The 17,023-nt window shown below is 38.8% G+C and overlaps 1 protein-coding gene across 2 annotated transcripts in view; it reads left to right on the top strand.

Annotated features, from left to right (window-relative positions):
* Nucleotides 1-17,023, top strand: part of RANBP3 (RAN binding protein 3) — a 57,586-nt gene that overhangs the window by 26,817 nt on the left and 13,746 nt on the right. For both annotated transcript variants that reach the window (XR_014616725.1, XM_084220959.1), the window contains exons 3-10: nucleotides 2,779-2,815; nucleotides 2,905-2,991; nucleotides 5,476-5,547; nucleotides 6,747-6,812; nucleotides 8,177-8,269; nucleotides 9,394-9,497; nucleotides 14,003-14,122; nucleotides 14,649-14,752. Coding sequence is in view for 1 of the 2 variants with exons in the window: in XM_084220959.1 (XP_084077085.1) it covers nucleotides 2,779-2,815; nucleotides 2,905-2,991; nucleotides 5,476-5,547; nucleotides 6,747-6,812; nucleotides 8,177-8,269; nucleotides 9,394-9,497; nucleotides 14,003-14,122; nucleotides 14,649-14,752 (683 nt within the window). In the remaining variant the exon portion in view is untranslated. The remainder of the gene's footprint in view (nucleotides 1-2,778; nucleotides 2,816-2,904; nucleotides 2,992-5,475; nucleotides 5,548-6,746; nucleotides 6,813-8,176; nucleotides 8,270-9,393; nucleotides 9,498-14,002; nucleotides 14,123-14,648; nucleotides 14,753-17,023) is intronic.

The following is a 17,023-nucleotide window of genomic DNA, read 5'->3' as shown; positions in this document are numbered from 1 at the left end:
GGTGGCTTCTGCTCTTCAGTGAGAAAATTCTGGGTTGAATTTTGCTGTTACCAGTTTGTGTCTCATCAGCATCTAAGTCCAAAGAACTGAATGGAGATAAATTTAATTACCTTGGTGATTTCTTAAAGGATGAGCTGGTCCTTGCTTTTGCTTCCATTTTGTGGGATACTTATTTAAAGCACGTGTTGCTGTAAAGTACAGGCTGAGTAGGTTGAGAAGAGAAGTGTGAAATGGAGAGGCTGGACTGCTGTTCGTTGTCACTAAATGTAATTTTCTAGTCTGCTTTTCTAGTCTGTCAGGTTTGTCATGCATATATACCCCACTTTTTGTCTAGTGTACCCAGCTTCCTCTGAAGCAGCACTGGTATGCAATTCTGGCTGCAGTGGTGACTTAATTTATCTGTGGCTTCATAGAAAAGTGAAGCTTATGCTAATACAGTAGATCTGTGTACCCCCCACAGAATCTACCTGGCATCTATTTGTCCACAGGTACACAGCTTTAATCTCCCAAAATTCTTGGGCTAGGAAGCATGGAAATAACTTGGAGCAGATTCTCCGTTCTGCTTTGCCCTCCGTAGAGTACAGAGTTGGTTTTGGATATTGATACCTGTTACCCACTAAACACGGTGATGGTACATTATTTGTGCTTGTCAGTTGCAAAATTACAATGACAAGATGATTTGAGGCACAAGCCTCAAATCATATAGGTTTGACTTTTGGATGTGTTACTTGAGCATTGAGAATGAAGCATATTTTAAGTTTTTGACATTCAGGTGGAAATAATTTGTTTATTTTTAAGGATTTTTTTGCATGTAGAGATCTGCAGTTCCACTCATGCAAATTTTTTACCAAGTGTTTTCTTTTCGCTTTCAGGATTTTTGATAAAAGTGGAAACAAATTGCTTTTATACGTGACAACACTTTATGTGCAAAATGGAATAATTTTGAGTTCAGATGCTGGTTGCTGAAATACATGATATCATGGTTTTCCATTTTAGCCTCATCTTTTGGGAAAGTATTGTGTGTTGGCAAGGTCAGTGACTAATAAGACCACCTTCTGGTAGTACCATGGACTACTTGACTAATTATGTGGAAAGAACCATGGATCATCAAGTGCAGTATTAACATGGCTGGGCTGATAGGTGTGTGTGAATGCAGGGAGTTGCATTCCAGAACTGTCAGTAGCTTCTTATTCCCAATGCTGAAGGGTCTAAAAGTACTCAACTAGGGTGCTAGTGAGGTAGCTATTTTTTTCTATGAACGTAAAACAAAGCAGAAAAGCCCTTAAAGGTAATTAAATAGGCAAAGTGCAGTGTAAGTGTTTTTAATTAGCGTTTAGTGGAGTACTGATAGTACAGTATTATCTGGGCTCTAAATGTATGCAATGCTAAATAGAAAGTTTTTTACTTTCTGGTATTCTTACACCCAGGGTATGCCGTAGATGTCAGTCTTTCTGTATGTCTGCCTGCTCTCAGGTGCCCAAGTGGGCCAAATCATGGTGGAGAAGGAGTTTTGGGGCATCAGTGGGCTCTGCCCATGAGCTGCCATTCTTCCATTTATGAGCCAGTCTCTGAAGTAAGACTGAGTGAAGGGGAGGTGTCCATCTGCATGTCCTGGGGCAGGAGTGGGATGAAAGGGTAGTGTTGGACTAGGCAGACGGTCCAATATGTCAGAGCTGTCTAAATGGATGGTGTAGCCAAGGTGGGGGTTGGTCTGTCCTCCAGATAACGAGTTACAGGACAAAAGCATATGGCCTCAAGTTGAACATTTAGGTTGGATATTAGGAAAGGCACGCTCCACAAAAGGTTTGTGTGGCCATGGAACAGGCTGCCCATGGTAGCAATGGAGCCACCTTCCCTTCAGGGATTTGTAAGATGTGTGGATGTGGCACTTGTGGACGTGTTTTAGCATTGGGCATGGCAGTTCTGATGGATCACTTAGACTTGATGATCTTAAAGGTTCTTGCTTACCTAAGCAATTCAATTATTCTAAGATGCTTTGTAGTGAGATGAAGATGCTGATGCAGCTGTGATCACCTTCCATAATGAAAGGAATCTGTCATGGGGTTATGTTTTGGAGGAGCAAAGGAGATTATATTAGTTGAGGAACTGGCAGAGAGATAGGAGGAAGGAGGCATAGAAATCCTCCGAAAATACGTAAATACATAAAACCTTTGTTCAAAGAGTTTTTTAATATCTATGATAGTTGGTAGCCTGTAGTGCTTCCTTTTTTGTTCTGGTGCTGTGGAAGATGTTAGGGGACTATCCATTGCTAATTCCAATAAAAATACTGTTGTACCAGTTTATAGAGCATACTTTGAAAGGCATTCTTCTAACGCTATAATTTTGTTGGAGGAACTAATGTCACTTCGTAATTAGGTAAAGTGCTTTGGAATGAACTCCCAAATAATGGGTATGTTTATGTTGAGCTTGAAACTTCATATTTTAACAATGAAACCAATTTTGAAAACTGTTGTTTTCAAATTTTCAGTATATGGAAAATGTAACTGTAGTAATTGTTACACAGTCCCTAAAGATATTAGTGCTTGGGAATCTTCCGGAATCTTACTTGTAAATGAAATATTTTGAATTAATTGCATTTGATAGTATCTGTGTGTAACTATGCCCACATACAAGTCACGAAAGGTTATTGCGTTGAGTGTGTATCATTTACATTAAAGAAAAATTCTCCTAAGTGATGTTTAAAACATTTGGATCAAACTGAAGAGACTGAAATGTTCAGTATGTGATCTTTCTTTGATCAGTGTAATCTGATTTCAGAGATCTGCAGATGGATCAAGTCCAGAAGATGGAGACGGTAAGAGATTTTATTGTAAAATTAACAGCTGCGAGTGTGTGTGTCTTGCTGGGCTGTTTTGCGTTTTCTCTAATAATTTTTTTCTACAGAATCTGATCGAGAGGATGGAAGCTACTGTCCACCTGTAAAACGAGAGAGAACTTCATCTTTGACTCAGTTCCCTCCTTCTCAGTCAGGTAGGTGTTGCTATGGTATTATAAATGAGGGGTGGTTTTCCTACCTAGACATTCTTTTTCCAGTCATGTAAGCAGTCTTATTACTGTCTGTTGTGCTTTAGGTTAAGACCACAGCAGCCATGTACTCATGTTAGCAAATTTGGTGAAGCCCAAAGGAGCTTATAGATAGTTTTTAAAAATGTTTTCTGTCTGTAAGTTTATGCGTATTTGTAGTTTCACCTTTTACTCTTGTGCTGTTAAATTGCAGAATTAACCAGAAATCTTCTTAATTTGTTGTGATCAGGTCACTTCTTTCCAAATTTATATAAGTGCTACCTTTTTCTTAGTTACTCTGCTGCCAGGGAAGTTTTTCAAGTCTCAGCTCGTGTTTTAGTCCTATTTTCTCTTCTCCTGTTACTTTTTGAATGGGGAGGATTCAGTGCATTCCTTAAACACCTGACATAAGCAAGAGAGAATGACCACAGCCTGTGTGTGTGCACAGTCAGAGCAGTGAATTCACTGGGGTAAATTCTTGCAGTTCACTTGCATGGGGATGGTCAAGTTTGATATTTGTTCACCCACAGGAACAGTCTTGATTTGTGCCGTTTCTCCTCACAGATCATATGAAGGTTGTAGCTTTGGTCAATGGTTATTTTAGTTAAGATATGTCAGTGTTTGAGGCAGATTTTGTGACTGCTACTTTATTTCTACTGTCTTAAGTTGAAACAAAGATGAAAAACCTTGAAGGAAAGTAAAAAAAAATGTTGCTCTCCTATGCAGCACATTCTGGAGATGTGACTAGAAGGTGAAAGCCTAGTTGTTTTGATTTTAATTAGAAAGAAATAAATGACTGTGAAATCCAAAATGTAGTTGCTGATACTTCATGCACATAGCATTTTAAATTGATGCACCAGTGCTAGTCAGGGGATGAAGCTCTTCTCTTTTGGATCCCAATTTTCTGGTGTGTAGCTCAGTGGGTCTACAGATGTCATCCTGTGAATTGGATGTTCAGTGTTGCTGCTGTCTGTTTGCCAACCACTCTTAGTAAAGGAATGCGAAAAAATAACGAATACAGGGTTTTGTAGATTTTCTGTTAGAATAACAGTATGTGTTTACCCAGGTTCCCCCTAATCTTTTAACACTTGCATTCCACAATGTCTTTGTCATATAAGATTAGAATCTCTATGCTAACATCTCTTAATAAGTAGAGGAAAACAATTTACTCAACTCTTCCTTGGTTAAATACTGGCTATTCCAGGAGTCCAGTATGCTTTCTCAAGCCTCTGCTTAGCTAATGAATTTTGAGAGGATATGGTGATTTATTCCTTGATGCCTTTCTTCTCTTCTGATGTGTGTTGTTCTTAAGCAGTGACAGCTTTAATTTGAATTGCAGCTTTCATGAAGACCTCTTTGAATATTGTTGGCGTTATTCAATGGCTTTGGTTTCCAGAAAATCTTTTACTTTCCTTCTTTTTTTTTTTTTTGTGGGGTTGTTTCTCTCAAGAATAGGGTAATTTTACTTACATGAAAACTTTGTCATGTTTAAGCTTAAGGCAGACAATAATAAAAAGAGAGAAGGTGGAATTAAAGAAAATAAGAAAAAAATTTTCAGACTTTGTTATAAAAGGCAAATGCCACCTTTTTTAGTACGGTGATGTTCAGAGATGAGCTTCATTTCTCATTTCAACATACTTTAACTTTTTTAAAAGTTTAGCTTTTGTAAAAACTAAAAGAGCTAGTAAATACTCTTATGCTCTTCTTCATGCAAAATTATATGTTGGAGAAGTCTGTCTCCTGATTGTCCTGTTTTATAAACTGGGTTGTGATTTTTGTATAATACCAAAAGTACTAGAACTGCTGGACAGGGTGTCAACCAAACTTCCTATTGTTTGCTTCTTTAGGACCCATCAAAGGCTGGAAAAGAAGCACTGTCCTTTGCCTGTTTTTTCAAACATTTTTCCATTTGGTTGTCTGTTATGCTGCTGAGGTGCCATCTGACAGTACTCTGATGTGCTCTCCTCTGTTTCTGTAGGAGTTTTGTCTTTGCAGGGTATTTCAAACATAAGTTGCCTCTTGGTGAAAACAGTGTGGTCCATCAGAGCCCAGATGTTCACTCCTACTCTCTAGCAGGCATTGCACACCTTTCTGCTCTCTCTCTCTGCAGGGGCCTTTTGGAATGGTATTATACATTTTGCAATGCTATTATGTATACTGTAACACCACTTTTAATTCCTAATTCAGGTACAATTCAGATTGGGAATCCTGTATTTATACAGGATTCAGAAAAAATGAAGTTGTTCTTTCTCTGTTTCAGGAGACACTGAGAGGCTTTTATGGCAGCGGCTTGTTTGCTACTTCGGCTGTAATGCTGTTTTAATTTAGAAGAAATAAAACCAAAATAAAAACAAATTACTAGAAAGATTACTTCAGTTTGAAGTCTGGGAACTGGTTTATAATAAAGAACAACATGCACAACTTCTCTTTTTTCTTTTTCTTTGACTGCAGTAACAAAGAACAATGTCTTTATGCCATCAAGCTTTTGTGAACCCTCTACGGGCAATTCTGACTCAGAACCAGGTGAGCATCCTCATTTTTCTGCATTTTTCTTGAAAAAATGTTTCTGTTGTTAATTTGTCATGATCTAAAGTACTCTGATACTTCAGAAGTAAGACCCTATCTGTGAGAACGGAAGTGATGATGGTTCTGATCTTAGAGCTGTTCTCTTGCTCACTTCGTTGTTCAACATCACCATTGCTGGAGGTAATTAAAATAATATCAAAGTTGTTAAATGCTTTGGGAGTGATGGTAGAATACTGCAGTATGACCCTTTCCTGCTAGCCTCACAATAAAACCTTTGGGAAAGTCTCATGTATCTACTTCAGAAAAATGTTCTTTTATATTGGAAACCAAAACAACCATAAGGTATGGTCATGATTGTGTTCACCTATGGCCTGTGAACCCTGTGTTGACAGAACTGCTGATTTTGTTAGTCTCCATAGTTCTGGTTTGATTGTGTTGGTATCACTGTAATGCACATCAATATCAAATGCTTATAACCAAGCACAGTGAGACTGTAAGATGCTGAGCTGTCTTATTCTGAGTACAGATATTAAGTCCCTAAAAGGAAAAAAGTATGATTATTCTTTGTAAGTTGTAAGGAACTCAATTTTTAAGAGCTGTAGATTTATAATTTTTTTTTTGAGATTTTGGTATTTAATATAAAAACCGTAACTGTGGTGAGCGTGAGCAAAGGAGTTATCTTCATACTACAAAAGCTTGAGTAAAAAGTTATTATTACAAGAAACTAACATTAAGCAATTAAGTTTAACTTAGTTTATGATCATTAGTATTAGATACTTGTTAGCAGCGGTCACGTTCAGTCATAACTTTGATTGTTCTTTCTTTAGTTTGATTCTCACTTAAAACCTTCATTATCTGTATTAAGTCCTTTGTTATCTATATTAAGTCCTCCAGAGAAAGAGCCCCATTTCTCTGGTGAACACAGTCTTTTTCCTGTTTCCTCTGAAAAAAATTTTGAACTTCTTACTTGTGATACCATGTGTTTGTCTGAGATGTATATTTGCTGTGATGATCACTGGAAATTCAGGTTTCTTTCAGAAGAAGAGAATTTGTTCTTTGGAAAGCTCCTAATAACTTTCCATATTTATAGAACTTGTGGATTGTTACAGTGGGGAAAACCTGAGCAATTTTATGACTGAATGGCTGTTTCTAATATGTTACAGCTTTGTCCTTGTAATTTTGTATTTCACTTCCAGAGGAAAAGAGCAGTGGATTCCGGCTGAAGCCACCAATACTTATCCATGGTCAGGCACCTAGTGCAGGTGAGTTCACTGTTTACTGTGACAGTACAAAGAAACCAGCTCTAGCATTTTATTTAGTTAGTAGTTTCATCAATCAGCTATAGAAGGTGGTAAGTAGAAGGTGGCAATACCTGTGTGTCTGCAGAAAGAAATCTTGTCTTCTCTGGGGTGTTGGGCCATATCCACTGTGTAACACATATGGATGCATCCATGTTTTGCATTGGCTCAGCTGTGCATGTCTGAAGTGCATCTCCCACCTGTTGCTGCTGCTGCTTTGCAAGCTTCTGTTTGTGCTTGGAGTTATCCTACAGACAGTGAATTTCGTTCCTTTGGTGGCAGACCATAAGGAAAAGGGTGTTCAGCGTGTGCCTTGAGCAAGTTCTGGCCATTACTGAATGTTTAGTCTGCGACCAGGCCAGGGCAGTTGGAAGTGTCAAGAGAGTGCCCACTTCTGCTTCTCCCTGGCTTTTGGTGGCAGTGTAAGTGGCAGGTCCTTGATCATGCCTGTTCTGCACAGGTTGGCTATGACCGAGTTTCCTGTTTACTGATGTAGACCCAGCCACTGTCAGAAAAATGTTAGTATTACAGCTCCCTAGGAATTTGAGGGGGAAAAAAAGACAAACACAAAACTATATAGGTAATGAAAGCTTTTATTGCATAACTATATGGAAACTTCATTTCACTTGAAGGAAGAGTGGTAAATTTAAGAAAGGAACAAGCTGTTTTGAGCTTATCAGTGTTTGAACTTTGGATAGCTTTATAATCTGATGTCATCCCCTTTTAATATGGGTGACCTGAAATGGAACTAATTGCTATGAGTGAGTTCTGTTGCAGTATTTTTATTGGATCAAAAGTTTATCTTGACCTTTTTCAGTACAGAAAACTGAATTTTCTGGGCTTGCCATAACCTTCTAGAGTTGATGTTACAATGTTTGGGGGTTTTTTAATTAGTTTGTTTAAGATCAATTAGCTTTTTGAATCATAGCAGAATTAGAGTTGTAGTGCTGTGCATCTTACTATAACAACCGAAGAGGCCGGGTTAATTCAAAAAGCCAAAAGGTTGTTAAATGATACAACACAAATATTATAGTACCAATATGTCTGATTTTTATTTCTTTTATTTCTGGATCACTTTCTTTATGTGCTTTCCTGGATAAGGTAGACAGTATATTTTAAAGTGTCTATTTAGGCTAGGAAATAGTCTTCCCTGTTTGGGACTAACTCTCATTTGAGGCTATGTAAGGAGAAAAAGAAGTGAGTAGAAGCCTTTCTAATGTCTGTTTTTTAATTGTGTGTTCTGTTGGAAGCAGTTAGAGAAGATTAGATGAAGCTGAATTTTCCAACTTTAAAACTTTATACTTCTTGAAAAAACTTTGCACTTGCAGGTCTCCCTAGCCAGAAACCAAAGGAACAGCAGCGAAGTGTGCTCCGTCCAGCAGTACTACAGGCACCGCAGCCAAAAGCTTTCTCACAGACGGGTAAATAATGCATTTGCTTTCTAAATACAGTGGAGAGAGAACAAAAACATTGAATTTGTTTAGTATGGTGGCTTGCTTTTATTCAACACCCACCTTAGTTTTTCTAGTTTTGTCTTTTCAGAAAAGAAACATCTTAAATAGTAAGTGTATCTGTATTACATGAAGGATAACATAGTGGAACCTTCAGATCTTGTGTAGGGTGACTGTCTGATGTTGCCAGGCCTCTCTAACTTTGGTGTAATCCATACTTGAGTTTTGAAATAAAAAGACTTTTAAGAGTGTGGTATAGCAATCAATCTCAAATGACAGCATTGACCACAGTGTAATAAGCTATTACTGGTAATTGATCAACAGTAAAGTACCTAAATCAGTGAGAAGTGCCTCTGGGCTTGGGGACCATTTTGCAGTTGGGGCTTTGAAGTACAAATTTAATTCTGAACATAGAATTTTAATTTTTAAGTTTGGTCATTCATATAATGTTTATTGTATTATGGAATTATGGAATTTGATGTAGCTGATGGAAATAGGCATGAGAAAAATGTGGAAGTTAATTAAAAAAAACTGTTTAAAGTCCCTGTCTCCTAAACCCCATGTTTCCCCAGCCCAATGCCATTTGTTATGTGGAAGTTTAGTTGAACAGAAACAGGAGTAACTTCAGTTAATGCAGAATCTGGCATAGAACCTAATATTTCTAGCTTGATTTCTTGACATGCCTCCTGACAGAGATTGGACTCTACAGAAGACTTGGGATTGGGGTAGAATCTTCAGTGAGAGTTCAGTATGTGAGCAGGTAGATCAATCTGAAGACAAACCCTGCTGGGTGTAAACAGTATTAGGTTGGAGAAGGATGGTTTGCTTGAAGTAGTACGTATTGAAGTCCTTACAACATTTATATAGATAAATTTGCTGACTTGGTTTTCTGTATTTGGAATTTTGATTCTGCTAAGAATTGCTGAATTGCGGTCCTCGTGTCTCTTGCAAAATACTATGGGAAATTTTTAGTTTACATTATAATGTTTAATGTACTTAAACAAGAAAACTGCATATGCAATTTGCATAAGAAAACTTTTATGACAGTCTAAGTATCTAGAGAGTTCGCGTATTTTTTTGTTTCTGTGTTGCAGTTCTCAGCAGTGGCACCAATGGTGTAAATATCCCTCCAGATTCTGCAGCCACATCAGAATCACCAAGTGATGCAACATTGAAAAGTTCAGACTCTGAAGACAAGGTAAGTTGGCGAAGGAGACTCAAGGTGACAGACATAAATATTTTAGGAAATACAGCTGGAAAGACAGATAGGGGTGGGTTCCACTATGCTAAAAGAAGCTGTATGAATGCAGAGACTTTGTTTTGGGAAGGCAGTTAATTGGTCAAGGCTTTATAGATTAAGACCAGAGGAGAAGCCAACAAGAGGGAGATCAAAGTGAATCTTCACCAGACTTGGACTGATAAAGTAGCGAAAGTAACTAACACCCTTGAAGAACTAGAAGCTTCACAATTACAGGCCTTGGGTCTGAAAGAAAACTTTAGTACTTGGATACCTGATAAAATGGAAGCGTGTCCTGGTAGAAATTCTTCAGAATACTCCTGGAGATTTTAGAAATAAGTTGATGAGCGTATTTGCTGGGTAAGTTGACATGGGAGATATTTAGCTATTTAGCTGTACCTGGTATTCACAGCAAAGAACTGGTTAGAAATAGAAAGGTTGAGAGTAGCTGTCATTGCAACATCAATGAGATTGAGTTTGAGATCATGAGGGAGCTAATAAGTAGCAGAATAAAGATCGAGACTTCAGGAGAGAAGGCTTCAGGTTGTTCATTGAGCTGGTTGGTCCACGGACAAACACCTCAGAGAGTGAATAATTTATCCCAAAGCGCACGAAACTGTGCACGTTTGGGAGGAGGCCCGCGCGTGTGGGCTTGAGAGCTCCTTAAATCCAGAAAGAGAACGTGCATATATCTCGTGAAAGCAGTCAAGACACCTGGGAAGTATACAAAAGGATTGCCTGGATGTGTGGAAGATCTAGGAAAGCCTAAATTTGGCTGGAGTTGGAAATTATAGGGAATGAAAAGCTGCAAGCAAGGCTTCCAGTGGTACTGGCAGCAACGGTAAAATGAAGGAAAATCGTAGCCTTCTGCATAATGTTAAAGGAACCTAGTGGTGAAGAAAATGAAAAAATCTGAAGTACTCAATGCCTTTGTCTTGTTTTCTACTGAAGAGCTCTCCTGTCAGGTCTACCAAATCCTTTTTTTAGGGAACGCTTGAGGGAGCAAGTTATTACGATAAATTTGATTAAGGACTGTTTTAGACAGTTTGATGTACACAGGTCCCTAGCACCAGGCAGAATGTATCCATGGGTGCAGAGGGAGAGTCATGGTTTAACCCGAGCTGGCAGCTAAGTACCATGGAGCCACTTGTTCTCTCCCTCCACTCAGTTGGGATGGGGAGAAGAATCAGGAAAAAAGTAAAGCTAGTGGATTGAGATAAGAACAGTTATTTAAGTGTTGAAATAGAGTTAATTATAATAATAATAGTTTAATGAAAAGGGGAGCGAGACAGATAAAGCACAAAGAAAAGAAGTGATGCCCAGTATAGGTGCTCAGCACCTGCTGATCTGTTCCCAGCCTGCCTCCCAGCAGCCATCAGTCCCTCACGTGCAGCTCCCCCAGTTTACACACTGGGCAGGATGCTTTATGGTGTGGAATATCTCCCTGGCCAGTTTGGGTCAGCCATCCTGCATCCTGGCTGTGTTTCTCCCCCCCCCCCCAGCTTCTTGTGCAAATTCTCTCTGGCAGAGCATGAGACACTGAGAAGTCCTTGCCTTGGGGTGAGCATAACTGAGTCACAACAAAAATACCAGTGTGTGATCAAGGTTATTCTCATCCTGGATCCAAAATACAGTGTTGTGCCAGTGTTGTACTGGGAAGAAAATGAACTCAGGACAGGGAGCTGGGGGGTGCTTGTGTGAGACCACTACCTGTCCTCAGAGAGTTGTGGTACTGTGGTGGGTCCCAGTTACCGGGAAAGAAGAAAGTATGGCACATGTTTCCACAAATAGCAGAAAAGAGGTTCCAGGAAAGTAGAAATGGCTCAGCTTCTTCTTCTCCCTTTGTGGTGAAGGAGTCCTAGGATATAAGGACCTTAAAGGGATTGAGAACAGCCAGCATAGATAAAACAGAGACCAACCTGATGGGTTTTTTATCATCTGAGATTATTTGCTTTGCAGAGAGCCCTAGTTGTTGATTTTTACTTTAGGCAAGATCTTTGAATGGTCTGAAGTATCATTGTCATAGCCAAAATGGAGAGAGGTGTACTGGTTGGGTGGAATTTAAAGTGGGTGATAAATTGGCTGAAGCAGTGAGCTTTGAGGGCAGCAGGCAGTGATTGGAAGTCTGACAAGTGTCAATCATTGGAGGCATTCCTTAGGGCTGTTCAACATATACACAAACAACTTGGCAAGGTGGAATAAATCTTGTTATGTTTGTGGATACTAGTATACTGTGGGAAGGGGAAATGGTCGACATGTTGGAAGGCAGGGGCTCTTCAGCAGGATCTGAAGGTTAGAAAAACAAGCTGAGAAAAACTAGCTGATGATTAGCAAATGCAGAGTTCTGTATCTGGGGTGAAAGAACCCATGTGTCACAAGGACTGAAGAGGGACTAGCTAGAAAGCAGCTGTGCAGACAAGTCTTGGGGATCCTGATACTGCATGAAAAATGTTGACACAAGTTCTCACGTACAGGATTTATTAGCAGATCTATAGCTGATAGTATTACTTCTAAGGGTGACAGTTATTTTATTTTGGAGGAAGGGAGATCAAAAAGGGAAAGAAAAAGGAAAACTTCACATTGGCCAGCCATAAAGACTAGTAATGGGCTCCCCCTGAGTGTCCTCTCCAGTGGAGCAGGTGCTGCCCACTAATAACGAAGTTCCCATAGTAACTGTATTGTTTTCTTCATAGTATGTTCAGATTTCCTGTGGTTTTGGGGGTTTTCTGCTTATGATGCTGTTGATGCTGATGGAAGTGTGCTTTGCTGAGAGGCAACTGCTGTATGTGGGTCACTTCCAAGGCTTTGTGTGTGCATAGTATTGGGTCTTCCCATCAGTGTTAAAAGATATGGAGTAGGAAGTTAGGACAGAAGCAGGAAAGAGTAATTCCCATGCAGGTTGCAATTGCTTTCCAACATTACTTTAGGGTTTTGTAAGTGCAAGGCTCTGAGTATTTTGGAACAAGAACTATAGTATGGGAATAATCAGGAAATGTGCCACCACAGCGTGTGCAGGGAGAAGTCACAAAGCCACTTGTGGAAAAGCAGAGGTGCAGAATAGAAAGTCCCTAGGAGAACAAAAAGCTCAAGAACCTTCAGGTGCTGTGCAGCAGTGATGAACAATAGATTGAACATGAATAAGTAGTGTATCCTTTTATTGATTAAGAGGACTTATAGGCTGCTTTACTAAAACTGCAGGCCTTAAGTTTGAGAAGTGATCTTTCTTTTTGTGCCACTGGTGGATGGCGTCAGGAATACCATATGTAGTTTGGAGATGGACACTATGTGAAAGACACTTAAAAAATCACCAAGGTGACTAGTGGCTGGAGCACAAGAAGAGTGATGAGAGATTGAAAAAGCTGAATATGTTCTGCTTGGACTAGGACAGGAGAATTGGAGAGAGCTCTCAGCTCTCAAGTGATAGGCAGTGGCAAGATGAGAATAAGATTAGGAAGTGTCTATCAAACGGGTGAGAAGCTGCAGGTGTGGTGAGAAGGGGATTCCAGATGAGTTTTAGGACATAACTGTCATACTTAGTGTAGTGGAACATTGAACTGAATCATTAAAAACAAAAATCACAGACAAAGACTCTCTAGCTAATTGAAGTTAGAAAGTAGTATGTTTATTATGCTGGCAGGTGGCACAGGGGGGGTCGTCCCTGGTATGCGTGACCACATCACACAAGGATTTTTGCCTTCTGTTTATTTCCCAAAATAATACATATGCCTAACCCCAGCACCTCCCATCCCCGCTTCGTAATAAAATGAAGTTATTAGTCCTTCATTCGTGCTCAGTTCTTCTCTTGAATTGGGTTGGTGGTCTCAAAGTGGGTCTGTAGTCCCAGGGATGAAGTCAGGAAGGTCTTTGTCAGGTCTCTGTGACTCTCTGGCACCATCCAAGGCCCTTGCTTCATGATGGATTGACATAGAGTCCAGGGCATTGTTCTACTGGTTGTAATATGTTCCTATAATGGTTCACTTGCTCCACTTCCTTCTACAAGTGAGCTTATTTGTAATTTAACAATTAACTTAAGCATCTAATAATCATTAACCTGTCGTTGGTTTATCTAACTACAATATGAATTGGCTTAACTCTCAGCTAAAATCTTAACCCTTTAAAATCATGATTCAGAACCAGACTACCGAAATGTAAAACTGTCATGTGGATTTTTGTTTTGAAACTTGATATGACATCTTGGGCAGCCTAATATAAGTTCGAAGTTGGTGCTGCGTTGAACGGAGTTTGGACCAAGTGATTGTTAGAAATTCCTTTGATCCTTAACTATTCTGTGATTTGCTAAGTAAAACACTTAACAACAGAGACATTATTTAAATGCAAAACATGCCTTGTAGATCTGAAAGTGTTACTGGCTTGTCATTGTAAATGAATGTGTGACTCACCTCATCATAAGGTGTTTTTATTTAAAGAAATTCAACTTCTTCGGCTACCTTTTTCCATTTCTTTAGGCAACAGAATGTCAGAAAAAGGAGTCCAACAATACTTCAGATGATGACAGCTCTGAGAAGGCTGAACTAAATGCACAGCAAGCATTTGTTTTTGGGCAAAATTTACGAGATAGAGTTAAGGTAAACACATGTTTGTTCTCTTGACTAAGAGTTTATGAATATATGTAAAATTAAAAGCTATGAATACAGCAGAGTTGTCTGTTTAATAAAACTAGTCTTTTGGGCATTTAATAAATTAATTCTGTTAAGTAACACAAGAAGCTTTTTCAAAAAAATGCATCTATTGCAATCATGAGTAACAGCTAATGCTCAGTAGAATGTAATGTTTTCTCTTACTTTTTGGGTTAGAATGAAGTTGAAATGTGGCCCTAAGCTGCTCCCATGCTACAAAGACTTCACAGAAAAAATGGAAAAACAGGCTGAACCTGGGCTTAAACTTGTCCATAGAATAACTGAGTTGGATTGTTAGTACCTCCTGTTGAAGACAGGTTTGCTCAGGTTTCCCAGGATGATAAAAGAAAGTGTAATATTGGGACATATCTTGTTTTATTGCAGAAAACATTTATGGATGAAACTTTTTCTTTAGGTAGAATGAGGTGAAAATTTTGTAATTAAAATTATTGATATACACTTGCTCTTTTTCTAGCTAGGAGATGAAAGCAATGAAACTGCTGATGTGCAGAATGCTGGCCTTCTGACATCAGATATACCTTCTGCAACAAACTATTTTCTACAGTACATCAGTTCCAGGTGAGACTACAGGAAAACTAATATAACAGTTCTCCTTACTCTTTATTTTCTTTACGATTCTGCTGTTTATAGGATCCAGGGCTTAGGCTGGGTCAGTGGGGACCCAGACTTCTGAAGAATGAGATGTCAGTCTTCAGATCTGGGGGAATCCTCAATCATCTCTTCAAGGGAAATGCATTTGATACTATTTTTTTGACCACATCCTCACCAAAAGCCTCTTCAGAAAACCAAAAACCATGACATGAGAAGCGTGAAACCAAAAAGCATCACATTCTTCTCATGAAACAGTGATCGACTAAATTTGAGCTGCCAGTGTGGAGATCTGCACTGTATTTGTGTTGTTCAGTCAGTTTCATATATGATACAGATAAAAGGAAGAATAGTTAAAATTTTTTCATGATAGTAAGCTTTTCAGAGTGGCCTGTGTGAATAAGTAGGAGCCTAACTGTGGGAGGTTTTTGAGAGAACTTCTAAGGAATAACAATAACATTAGTAACATCAGAAGAAAAGTGATGTATATGTAAAGTGAGGCAGCCAGGAGAAAACTGCTAATCCTGTCTTATGTAGTAATGAGCTCTGAGCTGACAGCGTTCACTTGAGGCTAAGGCAGTGATACATGAAATCTGTATCTCTGTGAAGATGCTTAGTAGTGGTCAAAAAAATTAAGTCGTGTAAAAAATAAGAAAACAGGAGATACAGAGCTGTGAATTCATGGAAAAATGTGAGGGGAAATCCCACCAAGAGTGATGAAGCAGAGCAACATCTCTGCTCCTGGCATAAGCTGAAATTCAGATTGAGGCAAGAAAATGATTGTAGGAAAAGTACCAATAAATGCTTTTTTGTCTTTATATTGGGCATTTTTAAGATCCTGTTGTTCACCATGAAGGAGGCAGTAGGCAGTTTTGCAGTCAATGAACTTTTGATGCTGAACTTTTCAGATGTTGCACTTGGAGAGGTAGAGAACACCTTTGCCCGCTTGATGCCAGATCAGTGTCTTTCCAGTAGACACAGTCAGACTTACTCCATCAGATTTGGCAGACAGTAACTACTAATATGTGCCCGTCAAATACTGGAATATTTTTTCATATTTTTCAACTCATATGACACCTACTATCATTTTATTTGATTCTTTACTTTGGGAAGATTTATTCATGGTGAGCCAATTGCAAGAAACCTAGGTTTGAACTAGTCTTAAAAACAATAGTGTCTCTAAGGGGAGTTGGCTCTGGTTTTCTGCTGAGATGGCAAAGCATTATGGTAATCAACTTGTAAAAGGTAACTCCTTCCTTTGTGTAACACTGTCAATTCCTTAAAAACTGTGGTGTGGCAGATATTGGTATGGCGCACTGAGTTCCCTGTCAACATTTGGAGCTCAGAACTGTGGTATTTAATTCCCTGAGGAGGTAAAGTTATCTTCCACTGAGATCTCCTTTGTTCTAGGAATCTCCTTAATCAGAAGTAGCAACTCTACATGTACAATTTAAAGGTTTATTTGGTTTCACTTGGATCATGTAGATGTGAGTCCCCGTTCTCCAAACTTGGTGAAATGCACATAGGCTTCATTCAGAATGGTCTGCTTTTGTATGTTCTCTTTGTGAGCAAGCTGGTGTCTTAGAAAGGTATGCCTGATGGGAAGGGAGAGGAACAATGTCTTTTTAAGTCTTTTGAGTCTGTAAAAGAATAAAACTCCTGTCCTTCCTAAATAGGATTAAAAATCTGTTAATAAAAATACTAATGGGAGGAAGATGTTTATTCTGTAAGGAAGAAGTAAAGGCTGATATTTGATTGTGAAACTTCTTGGAGAGTCTGTGATATTGCAGCTAGTCTAATAAAAGGCATTACTTATCCCTGCTATCTTTGCTTCAGTTACAAACTTGCAAGTGCTTTTGTTTCCATTCTTTCCATTTCTGAGAGAATTGACCTAAAGATGTGGAGTAATTCAAGTCTGTACATGTAGAACACTGTTTAAAAAAGAGGTATGTTATATGATTAGACAATAAGCTCTCACTTAGCATTCAGCGTTGCTTTGTATTTTAGTAGTTATCTGAAGGGGAAGATTTTGGCAGAGAAAAAATCATTTGTTGTCATTCTGAGAGAATTCTTGTTCTGTAAAACTAGAATGTGCTTTCATGTTAAGTTGGATTAATTTTTACCTAGGTTTGTGTCAACCGGTGCTTACTTTCTTAAAGCCAGTGACAATCACTCACTTTCTGAGAAATTTTATTAGTAGAAAATAAAAGAGGTATTATTTTCTGTCTTGTAAAACCTGGC

Source organism: Fringilla coelebs, assembly GCF_963513975.1.
Source record: "Fringilla coelebs genome assembly, chromosome: 24".
Taxonomy (NCBI): Eukaryota; Metazoa; Chordata; class Aves; order Passeriformes; family Fringillidae; genus Fringilla; species Fringilla coelebs.
The sequence above is the reverse complement of the archived record's forward strand: the minus strand, read 5'-3'. Positions and strand labels throughout refer to the sequence as shown.